Source organism: Cupressus sempervirens, chromosome 8, assembly GCF_028749045.1.
Source record: "Cupressus sempervirens isolate cs-2001-9-10 chromosome 8, ASM2874904v1, whole genome shotgun sequence".
NCBI lineage: Eukaryota > Viridiplantae > Streptophyta > Pinopsida > Cupressales > Cupressaceae > Cupressus > Cupressus sempervirens.
In genome coordinates this window covers 355,138,317-355,165,311 of record NC_143125.1, presented here as the reverse complement: position 1 = coordinate 355,165,311, position 26,995 = coordinate 355,138,317, and the positions used below count along the sequence as shown (strand labels likewise).

At 32.5% G+C, this 26,995-nt stretch overlaps 1 protein-coding gene across 1 annotated transcript; it reads left to right on the top strand.

The window, feature by feature from the left end:
- The first annotated feature begins 8,040 nt into the window (after positions 1 to 8,040).
- LOC149542802 (uncharacterized) lies at positions 8,041 to 10,276 on the top strand. Its single transcript, XM_089797692.1, has 2 exons — positions 8,041 to 9,418; positions 9,603 to 10,276. Exon 1 carries the CDS (start codon positions 8,268 to 8,270, stop codon positions 9,318 to 9,320), a length of 1,053 nt encoding a protein of 350 aa, XP_089653818.1. The 5' UTR covers positions 8,041 to 8,267; the 3' UTR covers positions 9,321 to 9,418; positions 9,603 to 10,276.
- Positions 10,277 to 26,995: the final 16,719 nt, after the last annotated feature.

Genomic DNA, 26,995 nt, shown 5'->3' with positions numbered 1-26,995 from the left:
CAAAGGAACAAATTGCTGACATATTCACAAAGCCTTTACCTAAGGATGCATTTTTGTATCTCAGAGGTAAGTTAGGGGTCATTCCCCTATGGGAAGTCCACTAAAAATGAGTTCTAGTGATGCATCAACACATACAAGATTGAAGATCTATCTGTTGATGCAGCTTAATCAGAAATTATTGCATATTAATTAATACTAAAGGTACACTACAATTTACTTAACTTCTGTCATCTTTGGCATGTGTTGTCAAAGAGGGAGAGATTTACTATCATATCCTTATGAAATTTGTAAGATTTGAAAAGTTTGCCATGAAATCCCTTAACAAAGGGAGATTATTGAAAGAGGGAGAAGTCTGTTATCTTGTTGGATTTGTTTTCAAAATTTCATTCTATTATGACATGTTGTGTTGCCATCAATGCTAAAGAGGGAGATTGTTGGATAATGTTGTCCTTGATGTCACACAAATGTCATATCTGTCATTAGTCTCAAGATCACTGAGCTCAGATAGTCTGCAATGCAATCTATAATGCCAACCGAGCTCACTCGGTCATTGAAGGAAATGAGGAAGATAGTGTTAACCGAGCTAACTCGATCAACAAAGGAAAGGTGAAAGACAGTGATCACCGAGCTCACTCGATCAACGAAGGAAATGTGGAAGTCAATGTTAACTGAGCTTCACTCAGTTTCCAAAGGGTAGTTTCCACCGAGCTCACTCGCTCATCAAAGAAATCATGAAGAAGTCAGTATTAACCAAGCTTCACTCAGTCTCCAAAGGATAGTTTCCACGGGCTCACTCGGTTATCTCAGGAAACTCAGTACTTACCGAGTTCTCCCGACGACTGAAGGATTGTCACGAAGTTTGTTGTATACACCGAGCTTAGTTGGTTAACACAAGAATTATTTTCTAAACAAAGTTTACCGTGCAGGGTTGGCCAGTATTGGGATGTGCAAATTAATTACTTCTAGCCAACTGTTGTAATTGTTTGAATAGTCAGTAATTCGAGCCAACTTAGATAATCTAAAATTTTCAGTTATGAATTAAGAGAGTGTGATTGTGAAGAAGAAGTTATGAATGCGAATTATAGCATGAAATAATAAGGTGAATGTTAAGCAAAGTCTGATGAAGGATCAGATGTGTTGAAGGAGCTGTAAAGTTGCATTTGATCAGTGAGGATCCAGCCAAGAGTAACAGAAATCTGTAATCAGAAAAGATAAGTTATACCTTATGTCATGTCATTTCCTTGTTGCTTTCTAACCATTGTAATAGTGAATTCAAAATCTCTTAACAGAGTTGGTTTAACAGCCATTCAATAAATCCTCTAACAAGGTGACAATTCAGTTGAATTGTTCTAAAGACCTCTAGCAAGGCCACTCCTAATAGGGTGATTAAATCCTTTAACAGGGTCACACCTAATAGTGTGTTTTGTAACCTTTAACAGGGTTGGCTCCTAACAGGGCTCACTTCAGAAGAGTGAAAAACAGTATCTAGTTGCATTGGTGGTTTTTCCCATATTGGGTTTCTACATTAAATCTGGTGTCTCTTCTGTTCTTAATTGCTAAATTGCTTTGTGCATAATAACATATCAGTTCTTAATACTTGTCATTTGCTACATTATCAAGTTTCAGCATTTTATATTAAACAGATCAAAGGATATTCAGACATCTTAGGGACTGTGAAAGTTTTTGTAGTAACTGATTCACCCTCTCCCCCTCTTAGTTACTCTATTCTCATTTCCAACAATATGCACTTTTACAAATGACATTTACAATAGATTATTTAAATTAAATAATCTAATTAGCTCCCACAACCAAAATAAATTTGGCAATTCCAATTGCTTGGAATTTAACTACAACAAATAAGCTTATATTAGAATTAAATTTAAGTCAAATATAAAATATCCAGTAAACTATTAAATCATAATATTTTAATAGCTTCCACTACCACTACAAATTCCTAAATACACACACATGCTCAAAGGTCTAATCACAAATGCATAATGAATCTAGATTTACCAATTAATCAGAGGCTCTATTATTTTAATTAACATATATACATCATCCATACAAGGAAGAAAATGGCTAGGTATGCACATCCAAATCACTAACTCCATGTGCCACTACTAGTGATATAAGTCTTGAACAATAAAAAACTTGATCAAGTGTAGATGCAGAATAATAATATAGCCGAAGAAACAATGAACAAAATTGTGTAAATAATCATTTGATTAATTTTATTAAAATAATATATTTAAATCATTCATTTGCATTGTAGTAAAAGTTTATTGCAAGAATGATGTAAATATCTATAGCATAAGAACATCACAATAAATCCAACAATATCCATCAATAATCCTGAACCATAATCTCATCAATCAGGCATAAACATAAAAAATGAGCTAATGCAACAATAATAAAATCACCTCAAGGGTGTAGACCACTCATGAGTCCCAATCATGATTGCTTACGAAGCAAGATCATCAAGGTTGCATCCATAATGATAACTTATAGAAATCAAATGGGAGAGACATTGCAAGGGATTTTTATCCTAAATGAATCTATAGAAGAAATGCGGAAGAAATGGGTAGGTTAATCTACTAGTGTTGGTTATGAATTTTGGTTTGTATGTCTTGATTTGTAAAGGCCCAATTTTTTAGATGATGGGTAGATTTGAATGTATAGGTGGTTCTAGTATGGAGGAGAGATGGGATTTCCCAAGTTGTCTTTGCATAAGGTACGGTAATAGTATGGTTAATTTCTCTCTTGTATTAAATTGCTTTGTATTGGGATGTTGGTAGATGTACAAAACTTTAGCTGGATATGCTAGATATTAGCATTGTACATATCTGTTTCTAAATATCAATAAAAAATAAACATCAACCCAAAAAAAAACCAAATTTAATGCTAGGACTTGGAAAGATTGAGATACATTTATTACAATTTTAATTAATAAATAAATTAACCATATTCTTAGAGGAGCCATTCTTATTAGGTAGATTCTATTTTCATTTCTTGAGTCAACTTAGAAGTACCATTCTAGAAATTCCATATGTTTTTGTATTGAAAATTTATGACTTGAAGCCTAATAAATGATTCCTAAAAGGAGTGGGCTTGAGTTTTAAACATATAGTATTCAATATATTTCAGAGAATGACAAATAACTATTTATGCAAAGTAGTCTACAATAGACACTCTTTTGCATGCATAACATTCTTTTGAGATTTCTTGTTGAATTGCAAGACATTGTCCATTGTATTTTGGGAGATCACTAGCGATAAAGTAATTAGAGTTTTCGATTTCATCTATGGATGTGAAGAAAGGTATAATGAAGGGTCATGGTTTTGAGCCCAAGTTTACCATGATATCAATGGTTTGGGCCAAAATGTAAAGCATAATAACAACCTAATTAACGAGATTCAATTAGGTTAGATGTGCAAAATATTTTAATTTATGATGGGTATTCCCTAATGTGTAAAAACAAAACTAAATAACAAAAAACTAAAAAATAGAATAACAACCACTCTAGATATACAACTAAAATTTTGTATTGCTTTTACTTTTGCATGTGATCTATAGAAGTAGATTACTATGATAATTCCCTTATTATTCTCTTTCTTTTTTTAAATAATTTTTTTCTTGAATGTCTAACCTATAAAGAATAATTATGTGCATATTCATGATGTGTTAATTAGAACACGACTCTTCATACTTGTAGTGACTATAACAATCATTGACAACCATGACAAATAAATTTGAGCATGTTGTGATATTTTTGACTTGCATAATGTAATGTATATGTTGATTGGGATAAGAACACATTTTTTGGAGACCATGGAGCAAAATCATAATGTGATTTTCTTGACTAAGATGATAATACAAAATCATGAAGTTCACTGATCAACACTTGATATTTGTATCATGTTTTGATGACCCTAGATCTTCCTAGACCATACACTCCATTGGTCATACACTTATAAATGTCTTATATTACTCAATGTGCACATTATAACCAATCAAGTATTAATTATAAATAATGCATAATTAAATAAATCTATCAACATCTACTCATACATGAAAACAAAGGTATACAAAAATAATTTGAAATACGATAATTGCATATATTATCTCTAATCTACATAATCAAAATTATGAAATAACACAAATCACTAATCATAATTAGGATCACAAAACATTTACAAACTCTAATCAAGACATATAATTAATAAAGAGTATGTATTAGAACACATGATATAATTAAAAATAATATTGATAACTCAACTGTATTGATATAATTAATGACACATTATTAAGAAAGAGTACAAGTTAGCACATATATCATGCCTCATGTCCAAATCTAAACATATATTAGGATATTCCATCCACTAAATTAGTCCAAAAAATATGAGACAACACACAACATTGATACAAAAATTAGGATATGGCTCGGAATGTACATGGGTGGGCCTTGTGCTCAAATTTATGTTAATTGGTAAATTCCTAAAAATTAGTGGTGAGCGTTGGACCTTGTTATGCTCACTTTATGCCCTAAGCCACTAAAATGATTTAATGAATTATAACAATTTTGTAGACATGCTAAGTTAAAATGTCAATGTTTGGTTTAATTATAATAATAGTAGATACTAATGCAACTATGTATGATAATAATGGATCTCTAAAATGAAATAAAGCATTATCCTTTTATACAACACTCTAGACACTTGTGTTAGGATTGTTAGGAAATAACTAGTTGAAGAAAAAAAAAAAGAATTTGGTGAAGAAAAGAGTCAAGATTGTATATAGAATCTAGAATCATTTAACACCATAATTAAAATTTAAATATAAACTATCAAGTCTTAAAAATAAGATTTAAATGGATAGAATATTAATTGTTGCAATGTACTTGCAAGTTTGTGTGGCCTCACTAGCTTGTGTCTTCATTGATCTGATGTGCACTCACAAGATATTGTGTCTTCGTTGATATGATGTGCTTAGAAATTTGTGTGGCCTCACTGATTTATAATTCCCCTAATTCCAATTTTCATCTAATTTATAGTTTTAATTCACACACACAACAATCATTCTTACATCCACCTAAACATAATAAACTACTTTATTAAAGATAAAACTAAACTATATGTCAAACAAGAGCTCTAGAAGAGCTTGAGTCCCTACCTTGTGCTATTTGAAATTCATATTTAGAAATAAAGAGTAAACAATAAGTTGTTTAATAACTATGTACATGACTAGTTGACTAGTTTGAGGTTTTAGTTGAGAAGGGTAGACAATTATTTGTTTTGTCATCTTAAGTTTGTTTTGGCTAGTTGAATTGGAACATTAAATTCAACTAGAGCTCATATCACCACAAAGGAATTGGGAGCTATAAGTATAGTAGAAGAAAAAGTCAAATATAAGAGAAATATAAAATGAAATATAACTTATATTCATTTAAATCGAATTAAAATTAAAGCTATAAAATAATTAGAAATATAAAATATAAAATCATAACACTGTCTTATCTGGAATTTTAATGACAAAACTATTAGGTATCCAAATAATTGAGGTCAATTATTTTGGAAATGTATATTCAAGTTTTCATATATCAATCTTCTATTAACTAGAACATAGTTCTCAATTTTTGCATATAACATAGTCTTCTATTCCCTAATGAAGAATGGGTTTTAATTTTGATTTGTATATAATTTTATTTTTGTTTTTGCTTTGGACACTATGATAAAAATAGATCTTACTAACTTTGGGTCTAGCTTTTAAATACTTCATAATAAAAATAGATCTTAGTGACTTTGTATCTGCCTTTTAAATATTTCCTTCAATTAAACTAATATTTTTTGAATTAATTATTTGGAGTTCATGAATAATTTTTTATTTGAATTAATTCTAGATCTACTTTATTTATTAATTTCATGTTTCTTTTATTTCTAATTTATATTTATAACAATATAAAAATCACACACACACACACGCGCGCGCGCACACACACACACTCTATTATAATAACAACTTAATTGCTATGTATTATGTATTGTTATTTAAATTTACTTTAAAATTTAAAGTATAAATGTTTAAAATATTTTTTAAGTATTGAAATAGTATAAGTTAATAATTATTTTATGATTAAAATAGATATGAAGAAAAAGATTCAAATAGATAGGCCTCTCTTCTTTTAATTTTTGTCCTTCCATCAATGGATTTTATCTCATGAATTTTTTGTATTTGCTTTGTCTTGTTGTGTCAAAAGATGAAAGATTATACATTTTAGTTGGCTAGATAGCCATGTGTCTCAATAACCCCATATCGTGGCATTTCTTTGGACATTGATTGTCATGTTTCTTCATCGATGTTTTAATGATCTCTTCAGGATGTTTTCTTTAAGGTTTGCTTGCACATTTAAATGAAGGTTTTTTAAGGCCTTTTTGGCATAGACATTTCTGATATCAGAGCTATTTATCCTAGAGCAAGGTGAGCACATGAAACATTAATAAAAGTAGTTTTAATTTAGGAGAAAAGATAGAATTAGCAAAGTCTCTATGAACCAGTGGGCAATGGAGAATTAAAGAAGAAGCGAGGAAATTGAGATTTTGATAGTTTTGGATTAAGTTTCAATGGTTGTTTCGGAATGAAGTGCGCCATCTATTACAGACTCTTTTGCTCTGCTTCCCCTCCCAACTCATTTTGACCAATACCAAGCTTTGGGGTGATGATGCTAAAAATACAAAGACATTCAATCGTTGATTTGGAGTTGCATTGCAATGCAGAATAGCTAAGCAATGTAATAGAGATTCCACCATTTTTTTTGAACTTGATGGTTTTGCATGCACATATAATAGCTTAGCAATGTGATAGGGGGTTTCACCAATTTTTTTGAAGATCATGGAATGGGCGTGTTGAGTAGGTGGGCTAGGGGAATGCGTTTGTGCCACAACTTAGTTCTATGTCTCTGCACCATGATTTGGAGTCCTAACATTGATGATGATGATTCAGCAGAGGGTTCACCAGAATAAAAATGCTATTGATTAAGCAAGGCAAACTTGTTGCGATAAACACACCTAGTGCATCGAGAACCAATATCCTTGTGCATAATTTGAGTGTATGTTTAGGTGGCGCTTAGGTTGGGATTTGCTTGTATTTCCCAGCTCCCTATTTTGTTTTCTTGAGTAGCAGTGGCTCACATAATGACTTCTATCTATGCAGGGGAGAAAAGGGTTTCATGTAAGAAGCTCATTCAACCAATACCCAGGTTGTCGAAAGGCGTGGTGGTGACATATATATTGGGGATGTAGTGATCTTTGGGGCAAATCCTCTTATTTGTGTGGTAATGTCTAATTCTGGTGTTAATGTTTGTATTTCTAAAATTTGCGTGGTAATGCCTAATTCTAGTGTTAATGTTTGTATTTCTAAAATTGCCATGAATGTCTGCAATTTGGATGCAATTGTTTTGGCTGTAATTGCTTGTAATGGAAGACTGCGTTTATGGGATTAAAGGTATAGGAAAGAACAACTTTATCTCTTACATAAATATGGTTGGCCATTGTGCCTTTGAGGCGGTGACAGTGAAGAAGTTTCTAGAAATTAATTACTAGTAATTTTTGCTATCAATAAATCTATTTTCCCCTTGGGAAAATGAAGAGCAGCCAATCAAAAATTAAGAATTAATGCTAATAAGGCAAGAGCCTACAACACAACGGTAAATTGTGAGCCTCTTATCAAAGAGGTCTTGAGTTTGAATCTACTCGCACTTAATAGATAATAATAATTAATCACAGCGCAATAGTTAATCTTGACTTTTGCCTCTTACCGATTAAAAAATAAAGAATTAATGTAAATAAATTAATTTAAAAATAATCATTTTAAAACATTGGCAATAATAGATTGATTTTGGTTTCGTGCCTTAAAGCAGGGACTAATAAGTTAACAAATAGCATAAATACATTTTCCTCTCCATTAAACCCGTGAAGAATGGAACAATTAGAATGGAACAATTAGAATGCACCTAGTTATAGTGTTTTTGTACATTAATATTAGACGACTACAAAGCTTTAGGACTTTCTAAATGATGAAATATGAAGGGGAAAAATGTTTACCCCTAGCTTGCAGCGGAGTCGAGCAACACACTGCTGAGGACGAGCCAGTAAACCCTAATCCCACATGAAGAAACCTTCGATCCAGTGCTCCTTCAACACATCAAGCGGCCGCAATATCAAAAATTAGATAGGTATTCCTTTTTTTTCTGCACATATCTCCCACGAAATACAATGTCATTCGTATTGTTTTGGAGATGCATAGTTTTCTCTGAGAAATGTTCGCCACGTCTCCCTCTTACAGTCAGACTGCATTCTCTGTTATTAACATTTCCACCATTCTCGCTACTCTCTTCATCGTCATCACCTCATGTTACAACCACCTCCAATGTCATTTCAGATTTATTAACAAAAGAGTGTGGGTTTTCTTCTTCTCAAGTGACAACTTTCATGAGCAGAAGACCAAAGATGTTGAGGACCAAATCCGATGACACGGCTAGGGAAGCCATTAATTTCCTAAAAGATTGTGGAATCACTGGAAACAAGCTTAAGTCTACCATTCTTAACAGCCCAAGTATCCTTACACTCAGAGCGGATAGGCAGTTGAGGCCCAAGATGGAATTACTGAAAAAACTGGGCTTGCCTACTCAAGACATTGCATTTATTGTTGGTCGCTTACCGAGATTGTTCCACCCGAGCTTAGAAAATTGTCTAGCACCTAGAGTTCTCCATCTTGAAACCCTATTTGGCTCAAGGTTCCATCTGTGTAAGGCTCTCAGAAGGGCGCCTCAGCTGTTGGTGAGTGATTTTGAGAAACAGGTGATGCCTAGAGTGGAGTACTTGAAAAAAAAATTTGGCATTACAAAAGGTTCCGTAACATTTGAGCGACTCCTCAATGAGGTTCTAACCCTTACTTTGGGTAATCTGGAAAAGAAAACTATACATATGGCCAGTCTTGGTCTAGCAGAGGAGGAAATCTGTCAAATTCTCAAGAGAGATCCAAGAGCACTTCGTTTGTCAATCAAGAAAATAACGGCAAACTTTGATTTCTTGACAAGCAGTGCAGGTCTTCAGCCAAAGATTGTTGCTTTGCATCCTGTACTTTTGAGTTTAAGTGTAGAGAAAAGGCTCAAACCCCGCTATGAAGTCTTTAAATCTCTAAGGACAAGTGCACATATCAAGGGTCTACCTAACCTGGTTAGGTTTCTTAGACTAAGTGACCAAGAATTTCTCAAAAGATTTGGCGCCAATACAACAATCATTCATTCTCCGAAAGAGAGGATTTAAGATTAGTGGCTGAAGTTTAAAAATAATTTAAACCAATCTTTTCTTTCTTCAAGGGTTGGATTGGTGTTCAACGAGTGCTGGAACTCAGCTGGGCCAAGGTAATGTCTCAACGATCTCTATCTTCCTGATTCAAAATATTATAAACACACTTTTCACCTATGGAATAGTATTAGCTTGAGGTTGTAATGCTCTTTAGACACTCTGTATATACTCAAAACCCTAATTTCTTAAGTTTGATATATAGGATGTGAGAGTAATATCATGTATACTTATCTTCTGCAGGAGTTCAATGTAATTACGAAAGGGGAGCGATTATAATGCACTTGAAAGGTTGTATAAATTAGATCAGATAATGAAAATTTGGCAATCAAGGGGTTTGAAGTTCTGAAGTTTATCCTTGATGCGTGAGCATCCTCGGTAGACAGCAATCTACTGTTGATGGAGGAAGACATATAATGTTGGATGAATAAGATCCTCTTTGGAAGATGTTTTTCAGCTTTGTTAAAACATGCAGACAGCAGGGCAGCACTGGAGAAGAAGAATTAAAATCAACTGTAGGAGAGAGCAACTGGGCAGGACACTGTGAAAGGGTTAAAAAGCCCTTTTCGCTTGGTCTAGAGTAGGATGAAAGAAATACCAACCAATTTCAAAAGGAGAATACAAGGGACCGCATTGGAAGACAAGCTTTGAAAGCGTGGGAATTGTGTGGAAAACAGGGGAGCTCGATATTCTCCTTTCTGTATTGATTTTATCAGAACATAAAGTTTCTGATTTCCAATTTTAATCAGACGAAGGATCTTTAGAGAAGATATCCAATGTTATTCAAAGCTGCCCCTATTTTATCTCTCTTTGTGAGTATATGTAAAAAACTGCCAATTGAGTATAAGGATTTAGTATTAGTAGTTGTGAATGTGCACGATTTTCAAAGCACCTTAATTTAATGAAATTCCCTGAAACTAAGCAAGTCTTGTGTGGATAATAGCATTATGGTTTGTTTTGAAGTCTTTGTTTGCTATGTTAAGTTGTAGGATTGAATATCTTTTCAAGGTTCCCAACAGTGGTTACCCATTGAATTGGGCCAACCGCAGAGTCCCCACCAATTTTTTTTAATATAGTTAGATTGCAAGTCATATTTATCTAACTATCTGTTTAATTCTACCATCGAGTAGGCTAATGCTTGGATCATTCTGCTCTGGGTTAAATCAAAGTGAAAATGCATGAAATCCATTTATCTCCATCTACAGTTCAGATTTGAATTTACATGTAGGCTAATGCTTGGATCATTCTGCTCTGGGTTAAATCAAAGTGAAAATGCATGAAATCCATTTTTCTCCATCTACAGTTCAGATTTGAATTTACATGTAAGATATCCATTTATAGAGTAAGTTGGCAATTCATTTTTTCTGAGTACTGCCTGAGTTGATCTAGTGGTGTAGACTTGTATTCTTAAAATAGAGGTCACAAGTTCAAATCTCACTGGAGGTAGGGTATTTATGCTTTCTTCGTAGTGCAGTTAAGTGCCTCCCAAAAAAGAATATGAGGTAGTCTCATGTCACTGTTACTATATGTCAACCCAAAAACTATAACTGATGTTATATGCTATAAAAGACGCTTTCTATCTAGGTTGAGCTTTAACCATAAGCACATCTGTCTATTTCCTCAATGCTCAACGGCAACCCTTACAGGCAAGTGCACTTAAATTTGTTCCCAATATTAGACTTGAGTTGTAGTATTGACTTTAATTAATCAATTGCTTTAAGTCAGTCTCGGATTCTTCTTTCACATATGCGTATATTATCTTTGCTTGCAGCTGACAGTATAATTTCTAATATGCAATATTCTTTCTGGTTTTGCAAATCTATTGCAACAATGCCTCAGGTTAACTGACTTAGTTATCTCTTACTCTCAAGTAGTTTTGAAGACGCGTCAGTTTGACAGACTAACTTTATTTGTTTCATAATTCAGCCTGTATAGTTTATAGATGATTTATTATTAATTATCACAATGATTTGCACTATTCATGGTGCTTTCTGCATTTGATATGAAGTAGTTAATGATTTTAAATCCTTTTGGGGTTAGTATAATCTCTACAAGTCCCTTTTGCTTGGAATTTACCTGTACTTGAGGCATCTCACACCTCATATATTACATATGGTACAACTGTGACATTTTTTAAACTGGAGGATATGGTCAGATAAGATGGAGAAGCATTCACTGGTTCCTTTTTTTGGAACATTTCTGTGGAAGCAATGTGCTTTATTTACAATTTGGAGAGAAGTGAATAAAATAGAGTTGTTTTTCACCAGAGACAACTTTCATCAGAGATTGACTTCTGATCAGCTCATTATCACCTTTTTCTCTCCTTTGTCTCTTCCGCAGGGTTTGAAAAGGCCTTCCACTACTTCACATTCCAGATCTGTCAGACATTGTACCAGTCTCTACAGGCAGCATCAGTCCTATAGGGGTTCTTCACGGCATTCGAAGACTATGAATTGTCCATGGATGTACCTCTCTATTACGGATTTTTTTGTGACAATGAATGACCCTTAGTCCTTACCTTGTCTTTCTTTCTTCTTGTTGCTTTGTTCCTTTTCAGTCACCATTTGGTGCCTTTGCTTGGCTGACTCTTTTGTTTGTATGCTCAGTCCCATAAACCGTTTTGGTTTTTCGTGGACATTAATAATTTTATCTTATCTTATTTCACCAAAATAAGATGGATTTGCTCTCACAAAAGGTATCATTCGATTGCAAATATGCAACATTAGATGTTAAACTGGAAGGATATGGTTAGATATAATGGAACTGTATACTTTTCTCATTTTTTTATTATTTGAATGTTGTTTTCTACATATTTATTTAATGTACAATATGATAAAATTTATAGTTTCTATGTAATACTTAAATGATTAGAGTTTACATTAAACTTCAAATCGAAATTCTACTGTTCATGCTTATTGTACTTTGAAGTTTCTAATTTGTTTGTGGCAAATATTTTGCAATATTTTACTATCAACAAATTGAATTATTTCTGTAATCCATCATCACTAAAGCGAGATGGAAAATGAGAATAAATAAATAGAGAGGGGGTGTGAGATGATACAATTTGAGATCCAACAAAGGGAAAGAAATTAAGAGGAGTCAACCTAAAGTTGAAACATGAATAAAAAGGAAGAACAAAAAACTAGGAAATGACTAGATTCAATAATAATTAAAAATTTTACATTGAGATTTGAAAAGTGTTTTTTAACGTTAAAGTAATCAAATTATTAAATAATGTAGTATATAATAGATTACTTCATAATAAGAAATAATATAAACATGTAGCGTTTCCCCTTTTTTCTCTTAAGTGACCTAAATATTGGTGCCCAAAGATGCATTCATTTAGTGTCACTTGTATTGGTAGATTTATAAAATGTGGAGACATTAGAACTAAACATGGTTCTTGTATGACATTTTCAATCAATCATCAAGTTTTTTCTTATCAAACCTAGAGACAAACTTTCCAAGTATCGTCATATGCACACTACAATTATTTAAATTAGATATAGAAAGAAAATTTAATGCAAGAATTGTAAATGCAAAACATTAAAGAAGCATATTAACTTTCCTACCACTAAAACACAACCTTACCTTTTTTTTACTAGCAACCTTTTCAATATGTACAAAACTATTTATTTGTAAGGAGAACCTCCCATCCATCAATGTGAGAATACATGGAAAATTATTCATGATAAGCCATATAATAAAAACAACATGAGTGAATTGCACAAGCATTAATACTTATCATGTTAGAAAAAATAAATAAATGGAATTCATGATAAGCCATACAATAAGAGCAACATGAGTGAATCAATCAAGCATTGCTACTTCTCATTTTAGAAAAATAAATAAATAGAAGAAATTTATAATAAGTAACTTGAAGCCTTGTTTCCACATATTTTCTTTATATGTTCCCTCTAATAATAATTCTTGCATTATACTCTTCTGTATTAACATCACAGACTAGGATGTAACTTCTTATCCATTTTAGACCTTCATTTTCCTATGAAGCTTTTCCATACATGGGAAGCATATTTTGAAACATTTTGTTCAAGGTTTTCTTTCTCTTTTCCGTAGGAGGTGGACTATTAATAATATTGTTCATCTTGATAAGTAGCAAATATTTTCTACAAGTGAAATTGTGATGTTGCAAAAAGAGGCTCTATTCACAAGGCAAAACACTCGTTGAATATTTTGAAAATGATGTAGTAAGCTAAGTGGGCTTAACCTTGGAGGAATCTTCATGGTTAAGTGTGCTTTAGTTGGAGAAAGATTAGGATCAGTGTCTTTTAGGAAGGTTTGATGTTTCACCTCTATGAGCATCACTTAGACGCAATGAGTGTAAGTGTTCCATTCATTCTCACGAGAGACATGTTCTTGTGAATCACTACTCATGAAACATGGATCAATGAGTTTGACTTGAAAATTACATAGTATAAACTTGATAGCTATATCATAATTGTTCATTGTTTTCTCTATTTCACTACCAATGATGATGACAATTATATTTTCTCAAATATTGGGCAATGAGTAAAGTAATAAGATGCATTTATCTTCCACTTCCAAACTAACATCTAAAAAAGTAGCCTAGCCTAAAATCAAATTAAATACATTGAAATGGTTAGCAAATTTAAGACCAACATCCTTAATTTCAACAAATACAATAAAAACTTGAGCTATAACTTGTAAGACTTTTAGTTTGATAGCTATCAACTATCAAAACTTATATGTTGTAACATACATAGAAATATTGAAGAGGCCTCCATTGTTCTTCTCCTTTTGGTGTTGTATTGGATTGGCTGTCATAATTGCAATATAATTGCACAAAAGTTCAAAGATCGTGATCGTGGATAATAAGAAATCTTAGTTTCTTTTATAAATTTTAGGGATTCAATTGACAATTGAGATTAAAAAGCAATTAGTGTTAAATTGTGCAACACAAGCAACTACACAATCAAATAACTATATCATCCTAAAAATTAGAACCCATAATTAGAAGCCCAATTAGGCCCCATTTTAGCGAGTTCAAAATTTCATGTTTGTTATACTTGATCCAACTACCTATATCCTTTGATCCAACAATTGTCCTATCTCCTCTGGATCCCATTTTGTTTTTTCTTTTTCTTAGGTACATAATGTCTTAGGTGTTATGTTCCCAAGAACACAACCCCCAACGTCCCCACAATTTGACCTCAAATTTGACTTGGGGCCCCATTGCAGTGTTTGGTGGGAAATTAGATCCTATGATCAACTTGGCTTAACTTTGAATCTCAAGATGTGTGAGGTGTATATAAACATCCTATCTCCCCTCATTTTGGTATCATTTACCCACAAGCAACAATTGATGATTAAGATTACAAGCAATCAAGTGATACAAGATTTTGGTATCATTTACCTACAAGCAACAATTGATGATCAAGATTACAAGCAATCAATTGAATACAATATTTGAAGGCAAGTATCCAAGATTTAACATTTCTATAGGTATCCAAGTCATTTTGAAGGCAATCTTCTCCATCTTAGAAAACTTCTCTCCCATGATGGCCAAGTAAGGAGTTCTTAATCAAGCACGAAGACCCTTTGTCTATCCACAAGTATTATTCATTTATAGAAAGTGTTCAGTCAATCATAACAACATCGAAAATCTTGGAGTGGCTGAAGTGCCTCTCGTGTTTGCATTTTGTACATTGATCTATTTTGTTTGGTGATACTTTATGATATTCATGTTTAAGTGCATTTGAGATGGTTCGATGATTTGATATTATTTTGATTGCTAGTATCATAGCTGATAGATGTTAGATGCTACATCATTTAGTTTGATCATATCTACATGATGATATTAGTGCTATGACATGATGCCTTATGATGATATCTGATAGTTTTGTATTTGGATATAAACTTTGTTTATGGTTATATAATGAATTTAATTGGATTAAGGTTTATGTGTTTGTGCTATGGATATTTATATTGTTCTTGCAATAAACTTTTATTATGATGCAAATGAATGATTTAAATAGATTATTTTAATGAAATTAATTAAATGATTATTTATGCAATTTCGTGCATTGTTGCTTCCACTATATTATTATTGTGCATCTATGCTTGATCGTGTTTTTTAATGTGCAAGACTTATATCCCTGACAATAGCATATGGAGTTGGTGGTTTGGTCATTCATACCTAGCCAATGTCATCCCTGGATGGGCAATGTATCTTGTTTAATTAAAATAATAAATCCTTCAGTTAATTGGTAAATCCAGATTCATTATGCATTTGTGATTAGATTTGTGAGCGTGTCTGTGTATGTAGGAATCTATAGTGGTCACGAAAGTTATTAAAATATTGTGATTTACTTATTTAAAGGGAATTTTATAATTTATTTAAATTTATTTTATATTATTAACAAATTTGTTGTTGTTAAATTCCATTAAATTGGACTTACTTGATTTATTTGGTTAAAAGGGGATTTAGTTTGTTTATGTTGTTTATTTTTTCTTTATATGTCACTTAGTTTATAAGTGCATATATGGCCCAAAAATGAATTAATTTCTCACTTCTCACATTTTGAATTAAGACTTTTCAAGCAAATCCTCCAAACCCCTTGTGATCGATTGAGAGATTTGTTCATTGTGAGAGCTATGCTCATGAGATCAATGCGAGAATAGGATCATTGAATTCGAAGCACGAAACTCCTACTTTGTCAAGCATTTCATCGCTATTGGCATCTTTGTTATTTTGTGGTGTTTGGTCTTGTTTTAGCCCATTTGGTTGTAAGGTAGGGACTTTTTCATTTTAATAGTTTTGGCTCATTTTTATTTATGTTCTCAATTGCTTTTATAGTTGGAGGATGAGAATTAGTGTTCCTCTCTATTTTTATAAATTAATTTGGCCCGGTTGGGTAGGAATGAGTAATTAGGGCCTTTTATGTGTTTTAATTTGGAAGTTTATATTGTTATGCTGGTCGTTTTGCCTACGAACTTGGCATTTTCTTTTTATTAGATCTTTTAATGTTTCACCTTGATTTGGAAAAATGGTTTTAATTTTGTCAATTTTTGACAACCTTCATTTTTGAGAAATTTTTGCATCACCTCATTTTGCATACGCCTAGTTTTCTTGGGTATTTCTTGGCACTAATTTTGGTCATGGATTTGGAATGAATGCTAGGTTTCTAATTCGACCATGATTTTACCTTATTTTCATTGGGATTTGTGCCAAATCCGTACTCCTGACAACATGCTCAGTTGATTTTTTTTTAATACTTGATGTTTCTTGTTTCTCATTCAACCCTTTTTTTTATCTATGATTACATTTGTGAGGTTGATTATGTCCACACACTAGGATATGTGCGTATGTATGACAAGATTTTGAAAAATCCAAACTCCCAGATATAGGCCAGTTGAGGGAATTTTTCATTTGGGGGTTGGGTTGGAAACTTGCATTGCCTATAGGTACTCATCCTTTGATGAGCATGGGTATATAGGGTAGACATGTGGAGTGACTTCTCTCATGTACTACAGCTTGAAATTGGATGACCAAGTAACGTGAAGAGATTCTAACAATCGATAACCAAAATTAATAATAGATAATAAAATGTATTTTATGTTATGTGATTTACCCATCTAGACACTAGCCATGTATCCGGAGGGAGCTAATGTGAGGATGGTGTGTCTAGATGGTAGCCACACTTATGCAAAAGTTGGTGTGAGGGCGTAATGTGATGTCCGCCTAAGGAAGTTTATTTCAACACCATTAATTGCCTGGGCTCCTCAATGCCAAGCTACTTACACTCCACTAGAGCCCTTGTATAGTTAACCCATAGAGTGTTTGACCACAACATGTTGTACTGCATTGTCTCATGATCTTAAAGATAGTCTATTATTATACTTAGCATGAGTGTTAGCCTTGGATGATTGTACTTGTGTTTGGGGTTGGATCATTATCTCCATCAACATGCCGAGAGTGGTCCTATTGGTTGCATGTGATAGGGAGACATAGCTACCTATACCACCACTGGGGAATGATATACAAATTTGGCCTTCTTCTAGTTAGTTTTGGAGCTTGATGCTTCATTTGGATTCTCCATAGTTTTTGGAGCATGTTTCTTGTGATTTATGTTCATTTGATATCATTTTTAGAGATAATATCTTATGGTTCTTTATCACTTATTATTGTAATGTTGTTTATGTTCATTTCATATATTGATGATGTTGCTTAGATGGATGTATGATATCGTGATATGTATTTTATCTTTATCTAAGTTATTAGATTTACTTTTATGCTCTTGAGTGATTTCTCCTTGATTTATGTGGATCTGGTATTCCCCAATGTGGAGGTTTCATGTTTTCACATGTTCCTTCTTTCTTCGTTTTGTCGTGTCAATTTTATGTCACCTAGGAAGGGCATTCTCTCATGTGACTAAACAAAGTCTCACGCGAGTATGTATTTAATCACATGGTGGAGAAAATTCTTGCATGATCTTGATTGAGAAACTGGTATGGTTCATGGGGAAAGCTTGCATGAGGAAGCTCCTAATTCACATGAGCTTGACCATGTTTTATCGCATGACAAACATGGGGCATATATATTTTCCTTCTAGAGGTTTGAGTGTGTTTTGAATACCCTTATGGGTCCTGCATCTTCCTATATCATAACATATTAGCTTGGGATATATAAAACATATCATTTAAGTATAAGTTCTTATACTTAACATATATTTTATATATACTATTGACAATTTGGCTAAGGTTATCATCTGATATTTTCATTTATGGAAACAAGATTTTAGTATGAACATAACAAATTATGATAAGGAAGTCAAGGTAGTTTTTCTTAGGAAATTGTCTATGTGTTAGATAATTATCTAGCAAAGTAGGAACACTTTTTCTATGCATGGATGACATAGTAATATTTAGCACACATGCGGTTCAGGACATGTAGTACAAAGTTTCATGATGACGTGGCTAATTGCGCATGATAGTATAGATAGTACAATAATAGTTATTATCAATTTACTAGGTAGATAGTATACAGGGAAGAACACAACATGACATAGAAATAAGGATTATAGGTTAAGGAATTATTTTGTTCATGAAATAATTATTTAACCAATTAGGGATGTCATTTTAGATGTTAGCCCTAAGTTAGCATGACTTAGTTTTTGTTTTTCCAAGTGTGTGAAAGTTTGAAGGCTAACTGGGCAAGTTTTATGAAATGTAATGGTATAGAGGAAAGATTGTATTATGTGAAGCAATGTGCAAGTGATATATGATATATGAAGTGATATGCAAATTATATAATGTGAAATCTAATGTATGATCAAAAGATTGTGAAGTGCATTAGACAACAATAAAAGGTTTTTGTATTTATCTCTTTTTTTGTATAAAGGAACTATATTGTATAATTGCATGTTTGGGCAGTGGTCTCATCTTGCATACATGTTGTTATTGCAATACCAACTCCTAATAGGGTTGAGGCTTTTAACATGGCCTAGTCCTCTAACAAGGACTGAGACACTACATGTACTTTATAGACTCCTAACAGGATCAACATCCTTAATAGGATACTTTTGTTTAGTGGATCATTTTGTGGGTACTATCCCCACCGAGGTTTTCCCCTGGCCAAGGTTTCCCTAGTTAACAAAATATGGTGTTATGAGTTCTCTTTGTGTATGGTTAATATTTATGTTCAACATTGTTAGTTTACTCTCATATGCATGTTATAAAGCAATTAACAATATTCAGTTGTGGAAAAAAGTTTGTAGAATACTATTTCACCCCCCTCTTGGTATTACCTATTTCTAACAATTGGTATTAAAGCTTAGTTACTCTGAAGAGGTTTATTAGCTTGAGTAAGATCCCTATGAATATGGAACAATTAAAGAGGAATTTTGAAGAAGCCCTTGAACAGATTGGTCTTCTTATTGAAGAAAGAGACAACTTGAAAGAAAGGTATGTAGATGCAAAATAGTACATTGGGAAATTGAAAGATAAGATTGATCATCTCAAATCTAGAAAAGGACTTAGAGAACAAACAAAAGATAATGATGAGATAGGAACCTTAAAGAAACAAAATGAGATTTTGCAATATGAGTTGAAGATTGTTGAACTTAAGATAAGCCTAAAGAAAGATGATAGCAAGATATAACTAGATTTGAAATATGAGAATGCAGATCTAAGATCCCATCTTACAAAAGTGACATTTGAACTTGATTCTATCAAAATAGAGCATGCAAAACTTGCAAAGTACAATACTATTGTGAAAGGAGAATTAACCTAGGCTAAGAAATAATTAAAGAAGCTATATTCTAGTAATGGGAAAATTCATGAGCAACTATATTATTAGAGACATTCCTATGATAAGAATGGTCTTGGATATTTCATTGAAGAGAAATCAACAAAGAAATATGAAGCTAGAAAGGAACCAGATCTATTTGTTGCAACCCCTCACTACTATATTTGGACCCGTTTTGTAATGACAAGCCATCACAATTGCAACATCTACTCATTGACCTAGTGATAGAACCACAAATTGGCTCCCATTGGACAATTGTCAGAATTTTAATGTCACAAGTTTTGACAACAAGGGGATTCGTTGTAATGACAATGGCTAACACTGTCGTAGCTTGGAAGAAAGAAGGGACAAGAGTTCATGTTCATGATGTCGCAATTGTGATAGTATGCCATTGTCATTATGACAGTTTAAGATTCCAGTCAGCCCTCACAATTGCGATGTGGATGTGATAGCTGCATTGTACAAGAAACATTTATCTGTCAGAGCTTATTGTTGTAGTTATGATGCTGTTGCAACAACTATGTTGTGCAAGTGATGGCTAGCCATTGAAATAGGCTATGACAATTGCGATGACTAATAGAATTATTAAAAGAATATTGTTTTTAAAACCTTGGCTACTTCTACTATTAGAGAGGCTTCAAGCTCTGGCCATCATATGAAAATAGAAGTAAAGCAGATGAAGATCTTTGAGAACGATATGAAGCTTTTTCCTTGATTTAAAGTGAGCATTCCTAGGAAAGTGAAGGTTGAGAAGACTTTGCCTATATTCTATGATGGATATTGTCATTGTTTTTTGTTGACAACAGAGTATACAACACCAAGAACATTAAGAAGAGTGGAAATGAAAAGTGAAAAAGCTTCAAATTTTGGCCACATGCTTGATAAATGGTCTTGTGTGTCCTATGTTGACTAATCTAGATTGAGTAATAAGGATTTTATCAATCTCCTCCAATATTTTCTTCCAAGAGAATACTAGGACTTCTAGAATTACTACAAGTGGATGGACTCTTTGAGAATCTATTGTGAGAATGGCTTCAAGCTCGAACAATTTGAGAAGACTGAAAAATGTTTTTTGAAAGTTCTGCTAGAATTTTACAACAATGTTATTTCTTTATGTATGCAATGAATGGAGTGGAGATGAGAATAAAGAATACATGGGAAGCTTTGATCAATTGCATGAAAAACTTTCTATGATGTTTACAAGCAAGAATGGGAAATGTAGTAATGGTTGTAGGGTGTTGTTGGATAGATCAACTCTCAAGTTTCTTTATAATGGTTTTGAGCATATAATTACCATTGAAGCATTAGGAAAAGGTAAGGCAATGCTTCCCTTCATCAATTATGGACAAGAATTAAATGTCATGTGCTCAAGTCAATGCTCATGCTCCCAAAGAATTAATGGGAAGGTAACGTTCCTACCTATTAATGGATCTAAAAGTTTCATCTCAAATTAGGTGATAGAGTCAAAGTAGTCTTTTTTGGTCCTTAAAAGTTAAGCAAGCATAACATGGTGCAAATGGAAGGAGTTGTTCAACTTCTTACTAGTAGGGATTCAATCTATACATTACATAGATGGGTGGAAAATATGGTACCCACTGAACTAAAAACCCTTGAAAAAAATATTGCCTTCACAAGCTTCTTACTAACTTGTGATAAATTTATGGCACTTAAATTTATGGAGCACTATATAAAAATTGATAACTTACAAATCTTTCCATCTAAATTTAAAAGCATGGTTTCAAAGCTCCAAATTATTATGCTTATTGATCTTACAATAGATCCAATAGATCTTCTATCTTATCAGAAGATTACAAACATGTGATGTCAAGTCTATAAGCACCAACAACTCAAGTTTTTGGAAAATGCAAATAAGGAATTGTCACTCTTTTGCCATCAAATCTTTAAAGACCAGGAATATATGTCACATGTGGGAGGTGTGAGAAAAGAGAAAAGAAAGGAAGAGGATGATGAGAAGAAACACAAAGATGATGAGGATCAATATTTGGAGGAAGTGAAGAGAAATACGTTTAAGGGAAAAAATGACACTTCAGTTTCATTGTCCTCATTGAATAATTTTATAAGGAAAAGTCATCAAAACATGAGATGCTTACTAATTCAATGTTAAAATATTCTAAGTTGTGTGAAATTTTTATAATTTATATGTCTATACCTCATAACTATTCATATGTATTTTCTTTGATAAAAACAATCATAAATGGTAATCAAAGTCAATTTGAACTTCCTAAATTTCTATATTAGTCCTAAACCCTATAGGTGATAAAGAGGCATCATGGACCCTTCCACACTCACATTATAACACTCCATGTTCCCTTTATATTGATAAAACTTCTTACATCATCACTTACAACTATAGTCACTATCCAAATGTCTTCCTTGATAGGATCAACTATTTAAGACTCCTTCACTAATCATAACCTTGTAATCCCTAGCTTTGATCACAACTTTTGAATTCCAAACAACATCCCTCTATTTTATAGCTCCAAATTGCATACTCTTGATCACATAACTCACACACCATCTCTTGGCCTCTTCCAAATAAAAAAAAGCATTAGGACTCATCCAAAAAAGCTATATGTACTCCCATAATAACAAACCACTCATAACCTGTTCAACAACTCACTAAACATATTCTACTCTAATTACACGATCTTCACTCCTAATCCCATTCACTTATCATATACATAATCTCTCCTTCAACAGTATCCTATGTCATCAACTATACCTCTTGCTACTCAAAAAATTAATCTTGATTTCCTTCATTCTTATTTCCACTCAATAGTCAACCACTCATGAAAAAACTTTGATCCCAACTTTTTATTGCAAACACTTCCCATGATTGATTTACAGTCCCAACCTTGACTAATTAAAAATCCTCCTTCTATGATAATAATTTTAAAACTTTGTGATTACACTTAACAATCCAACTTACCCTTTTGACACCCAAATGTATATGGTGACATCTATATCCTTAAGGATTAAAACTTGCCCCAACTAACAACTCAACAAAATCTTCTAAATTAGTGAATTTGAACTATGACTGCCCCACTTATTACTGACCCTTGTCTATGTTGAATATTGTATCTTAAAGACCTCACTCCCAACAAGCATAAAGTAATCTTATTGTACCTTCTTTAATAGCTAACACACCCAACCATTTTCCACATTAAAATTTTAGAAATGCACCAAATCAACCTACTATCCATTGTGATAGTCATACCTTTGTTTGTTGAGATAGTCACAACTTAAACTCAACCACAGTTTCCCTTTGCCTAAAAAACACATGGACACTATTAGAACCCCTTAACACTTTAACACTCCATTATAAACTATAGGTTACTTCCTCCAATTAATCTTAAAATCATATTCATGCCTATGACCCATATGTCTTAGTCTGAGATGGTTTAGAAGACCTTTCTTTTATCAACAACATTTTATTTCCTTTACATGTTTCCTACACATAATATAGACATTTTCCCATATTTTGATCAATCATGGGGATTTCACAAAAAAAAAAAAAGGATTCTACTTTTTATGAGGACCTAACAGTTTGAACAAAAACTTGAATGCCTTAAAAAATATATGAAGTTAAATGAAATAGAAACAGAAATAAGCACATGTAGACCTTAATTAAATCCTAAAGACAAAAGATATACCCAAAGATGTAGAAATTCTTTTGTATTCTCTACCAATCTCGTGGGTTGTTGACTTGCACCATTCTTCAAAGGTTGGTTTACGCGAGATTGTCTTTTCACTTAGAGTTATCAATCTGCTATATTTTTAATCTTTTTACTTTTGATCTCTTATGACAATTGATATTTGTTATTCATTTGGAAAATTATTTTTAATAGAGTGAAGTTCATTGAAAATGCAACTTATTTGTAGGTACAAAATTTAGAGGACGAGCTACACAAATAATGGGCTTCATTATAGTGCCCTATAAATAATGGGGATAAGTTTTGGACTCATGAATAGGAAAGATATGGAATATGTGTCTTTGATCTTAATGAGAATGACTACTTGAACTCTATACTTATATCAGATTGTGAATGCAAATTGGAAATCTTTTCTGGGTTATTTCATTTTACAAGAGGAATAAAGAGGTTTGTTTGAAAATTGAAACATAGATAGATATAGGAGTGACTCAAATCTGGTCTAGATTTGGAATCCTATAATCCATCATAAAGAAAAATATTCTAAATTTTAATTTGTTTTAAAATTAAGAAAATAAATGATGTATATCTAGAGATTGTTTGTCTTTCCCATATCACATCAAATGATGAAATTATACATGAAAAAAGAAACTAAATAATACAACATTGATAAGTTGGTTCTTCTAGAGCATACATCTCTAAGAATTCCTACATCATCCATAAAATAAAAATACTCTAGAATATGTACCTTGTAACACATGTCCTTTGGTGAAGTGGGCTATCTCAGGTATCTAGGGACTACAAGATTATCAATGAAAAAAAATGCCTATTTCAACATAAAATATGAAGAAAACAATGTTCTTAAATGATACGTGTGACAAAATATTCATGTTCATGTAGCAAAATATAACGAAAAAAGGTTCCATACCTACAAAAGTGACATCATTTTCCTATCTTCTGGTGCATGTCATTTTTTTGTTGCATCCAAAATAAGATTCTACCACCTTGAATTGAGAATGCATGTGCATCTAAGTTCTATATGCATGGAAAATAGGTGGAGCTGAAAAAATGCACCACTTTTACATTTATTTAGTAGGTCTATTAAGTTTTTAAAATTATAGACCATCATGAATGTTAGAACTCTAGTTGCTATGGCTAGGAGAATGTATTCAACAAGCCAACACAAAGAAAGTCTTAATTTTCTTTCATGCTGAGGACATTACCCTTGCTTATAAGAGTCAAAGTTACAATGTTCAAGATGGTCTATAACTTAAAACACCTAATTAAATACCTCTAACAAAAATGCAAACCTACTGCATTTTTCAACTCCACCCATTTTCCTATGCATATGAATTGAGATTGCATATTGAACTATGACCTTTTGCATTGCCTAAAACCAAGAGATTCACATGGGTTAATTTTAATGCAATCATAGTTGAGCTTCACTTGGTTTCAAGAATAGTTTAATATTCTCCACCAATCAAGGCCAACCAAGTGAAGGTGGAAGCTCATTTGCCCCCCCAACATCTAAATTCCCTGTTAACATCTAAGATTCATTAGTTATATTAATAAAATATAACATTCATGAATTATCACATGATAACATTCATTAACACATAAGTTTCATTAGAACATTCACATGAACATTAAATAGAACATAATTAAAATATCTAGACATAAACATCATTCATTATCAAATAATTAACATAAATGACAATCATTTATTTGGCATGTCCATCTCGTCATTGACATTTCTTCTCACCCATGGACATGATCTTGTTATCCTTTGCAAAGGTGGGTCCTCTGTCATAACAAATAAAAGGGTTAAATTTAAAAAATTTGAAACTTTAAAGACTTTAAATAACATATTCATCATTCAGTCAAAATACATTAGGGAAACCTTGAAAGCATTTTATATGGTATATTCTAAACCAATTTGAACACCTATGTCTACTAGACACAAAGTTTCAAATAATGATGACTCAAAAGAGGTAAATCAAACTACCTATAGATCAATGATTAGGAAAATTTAGTATGTGGTACACACTAGACCTGATATTACATTGGGAGTTGGCATAGTTGCAAGGTTTTCTTTTAATCCTAAGGAAAATCACATGATGGCATTTAAAAGGATTTTGAGGTACCTAAAATGAACTAAATAATATGGTTTATGGTATAAGAAAGGAGAAAATCTTAAGTTAAGAGCCTTTATTGATACATATTGGGAAGGAAGTATTGATGATAGAAAAAGTACTAGTGGAGGAACATTCTTTATTGGAAAGAGATTAGTATTTTAGACAAAAAAGAAGCAAAATTATATTTTGCAATCTATAATAGAGGTAAAGTATGTTGTTGTAGAAGTCAATTGTTCTAACATAATATGGATCAAGCAATTATTGTTAAGAATGCAGGAAGAAATCAAGGAACAAGTGGTTATCTACTGTGATAACACAAGCGCAACCAATATATTGAATAATGCTTTGATGCACACAAAGAAAAATCACATTGTAATAAAGTATCATTTCCTAAGGGAATTGGTTCAAGACAAAGAGGTGAGATTGGAATATGTTAACAGCAAGGAGCACATAGAAGATACATTTACTAAGGCTTTACCTAAGGATGCATTTATGTATCTAAGAGGTAAACTAGGGGTTATTCCCCTATATGATTATCACTAAAGAAAAAGATAGTGAGGCATCAACCAAGATCCATTGAAGATCTATTAAGTTGATCTAGATTATCACACTTCAAGTGTGAAATGCAGGGCATATTATATATGAATTAGTACAAAAGGTACATAGTAACTTCAAAGTTTGTATCCTTTGGCATTTGATGTCAAAGAGGGAGAGTTTAGTGTCAACAAGGGATATTTTTTGTCAAAGAAGAAAGAGGGAGAGTTTTGTATCTCAAAAATGGAATCTACAACAAAGAGAGAAAATAACAGAAGCACACAATAGAGAGATGATAGATATAAGAGGAAGAATTCATGTGAAGCAACTAAGACAAATCCAAGCAAAATCTCAAAGGGAGTTGGCATGGATGGGAATTGAAATAAAACTAAGGATATTATCTAATTGTTCATACTTAAATTATCAGTTTATGTTGATATGTTGTGTTTCCATCAATGCCAAAAAGGGAGTTTGTTGGAAACAATTCTTTAATTGTATGTTGTCATTAATGTTACACAAACGTCAGTATTAACTAAGAAATGAAGAGTTCCTAGTATTAACCTTGCATATTTTAGTATTATCAAGCACTTGGTAATGAAGACATTTGAGTGTTAAATAAGTAGTTGGTTAATGAAGGATATCCTACTTATAATGTTAATCATTTGGTTAGGCATCAAAGGCCTTCCAATGTTAACCAAGTGTTCAATCTTAGTATTGACCAAGTGATATAAGAATGCAATTGTCTAATAATTAATTGATTGAGGCCAACTATTTGGATGTTTATAAATTATTTGAAAAGGTATTCAAGCCAACTTGACAAAGATTATGCTATATAAGGTCAAGTTATGAGGATAAAGTGAACAAATGGGAGATGGATTAAGATGGATATGTGAGTAAAGGAAAAGGAAGAGAAGGAAAGTGTGAAGAATAAGGTGCAAAGAACATCTTATATGTAAACATCCAAAAGACAAGTTAGAATAGAGATTTGAATCTACAAAGCAAGTTCTT